At 31.4% G+C, this 2,387-nt stretch overlaps 1 protein-coding gene across 1 annotated transcript; it reads left to right on the forward strand.

Moving 5' to 3' along the window:
• Nucleotides 1–499: 499 nt before the first annotated feature.
• Nucleotides 500–1,936, forward strand: LOC139848853 (uncharacterized). Its single transcript, XM_071838540.1, has 3 exons — nucleotides 500–970; nucleotides 1,209–1,443; nucleotides 1,512–1,936. The coding sequence occupies exons 1-3, from the start codon at nucleotides 500–502 to the stop codon at nucleotides 1,934–1,936; spliced, it is 1,131 nt and encodes a 376-aa protein (XP_071694641.1).
• Nucleotides 1,937–2,387: the final 451 nt, after the last annotated feature.

The following is a 2,387-nucleotide window of genomic DNA, read 5'->3' on the forward strand; positions in this document are numbered from 1 at the left end:
CTCTGTATTATTCACGTGGTCACCATTAATCACCACCACACCCTTCTTCTCCTGCTACCTCTGTCACAGGTAAAGCCTTTTTAAGTTTTCAATTTTGGGGGTTTTTTTTTTATAGGAATCTACATTATTGCAATTCTATTTATCTTTTAGTTGTTTTTTATAATTTTTAAATTAGTATGTTTTAATCGAAGGTATTGGAGCTCCGTCCTGCAAAAAGGAAAAAAAAAATTAGGCATTAGAACCTCTTTTTGATTAGTCGACTCTGAAACTTTCAATTGGAGAGATGTATAAATGTAGGGTTATTATTTGATTATCGCATATAAACAAGTCAACATTTACATATTTGGACACTTCTATTACTATTAGAGGTTGTATGTATTTTGTCATTGTTAACCTGCTATTTAATTTATATAGGTTCAAAAATCTGTAGATGTATATGTATATTATGTATATGTATATGCCATATAAACTTATTTATATAAACTTTTATAGGTGAGATATGGATATGGAAGATGAATTTATAATCTTAATCATTCTATATTGGTATGTGAGGCAAAGAAACTCATCAAGAATTGAAAGGTGTAGAGATACCACTTCATCATTAACCGGGCATGCATACACACAAGAGTTATTAGGTGGATCGAACATACAATGTCACCAACTATTGCGTCTCTCACGTGATGCATATGTTCTTTTATGTAACCATTTTAAAGAAAGAAATTGGTTGCAAGATAGTAGGTATATAAGTATCGAGGAGAAGATGGCAATATTTTTAACTATTCTTGGACAAAATGACGGATTTAGAGAAATAAAATATAGATTTCAACACTCATTACGAACTATTCATATATGTTTTCATGAAGTTCTTCAAGGAATGATGCAATTTGCGAGAGAAGCCATAGGGCCGTCATCACTCAATGTTAGCCCGAATGCGTCAGATCGGCATAGATATTTGAGAGAAATATTTTCGGTATATTTTTGTTCTTCTCATCTTATAACTCATTTACATGTTTATTTTTTATTATATAATAACGAATAATGCAGCTTGTTATTGTAAACATAAATGTGGCTACTGTTGTTTGTTATTGTAATTAGAATATACATGTTTATTATGGTAAGTATCAGTGTAACTACTGCATTTGTTTGCTTGTTTTACTTGAACATAGACATAAGTTGTTAACATGTATGTTCTTCCTTATTTAATTAAGGGAGCAATAGGTGCACTAGATGGGACTCTTGTACATGCAGTTGTTCCTTCTAAGCAACAAGCTGCCTATAGAGGGCGAGGTGGTGGTCGATGTTATCAAAATGTTTTAGGGATATGTGACTTCAATATGGTATTTACATTTGTTTGGGCTGGATGGGAAGGCATAGCTCATGATTCTAGAGTACTAAACGAAGTTTTATTCAATCCAACTTCTGGTTTTCCAGTTCCTCCACCAAGTATGCATCATTCTCAAATATATAAATTTTTATTGTTTGAATGTTTTAACACTTTTATTTCACTACAGATAAATATTATTTATGTGATGCTGCATATACAAATGCTCGTGGATTTTTGGCTCCATATCGTAATACAAGATTTTGGTTAGCGGATTTTCGACGTCGGCGTGCTTTAACTAGAAAAGAAAAATTTAATCATGGACATGCACAACTTAGAAATGTCATTGAACGTGCTTATGGAGTTTTGAAATCAAGATTTCCAATACTAAAAGAGATGGCTCCTTATCCATTTCCGGTACAAAGAAACGTGGTGATTGCTTGTTTTGCGATACATAATTTTATTAGAAAGTGGAATATTCATGATGAGCTTTTCAGAGAATGCGACGAGCAAGACGAAGAGGATGAAGGTGATGAACATGTAGAAGGTGAGGAAGACGAACCAGAAATACAATGGGAATGCCCAAAGTATGCAATATATGTCAAATTTGCGTGATGAAATTGCAAGCAATATATGATTGAGCTTGGGTTATATTTTTGGAAGCAATTTATGTAAGTAATTTGTGGTAAACTACTTGACGTAAAACTTTTCATCATTTTGATGTAAGAACTATATCATATATAGTTCATGTGAAACTTATGTTGGCATTGTAACACTTTTGTTCAAATAGCACTAGGAGAATTGTGAACTCATGTTTATATTAGTATATGTATGAAAATGTGGTTGATCTATGAATGTTATTTTATTCTCGGTTGAATTTATAACATAAAATGACTCATATTTATATTGGTATATGTTTTAAAGTGGATAAAAGTTAATCAAATGTTGTTCAAATAATTCATTAAAATAAGATATTTAATATTTTTAATGGTTGATGAATTATAGTAACGATTTTGCCATTTAGAAAAACCAATACTCCACTTATTTAGTATAAGGGTATGAAAGT

The sequence above is a fragment of the Rutidosis leptorrhynchoides genome, chromosome 5 (genome assembly GCF_046630445.1).
Source record: "Rutidosis leptorrhynchoides isolate AG116_Rl617_1_P2 chromosome 5, CSIRO_AGI_Rlap_v1, whole genome shotgun sequence".
Taxonomy (NCBI): Eukaryota; Viridiplantae; Streptophyta; class Magnoliopsida; order Asterales; family Asteraceae; genus Rutidosis; species Rutidosis leptorrhynchoides.

Bases quoted from the DNA above. Each gene is read 5' to 3' on its own strand.
- LOC139848853 (XM_071838540.1), top strand. From the start codon at position 500: ATGGATATGGAAGATGAATTTATAATCTTAATCATTCTATATTGGTAT. The intron at 971-1,208 runs GTATATTTTTGT...TATTTAATTAAG, and splicing joins ATTTGAGAGAAATATTTTCG to GGAGCAATAGGTGCACTAGA. The intron at 1,444-1,511 runs GTATGCATCATT...ATTTCACTACAG, and splicing joins TTTTCCAGTTCCTCCACCAA to ATAAATATTATTTATGTGAT.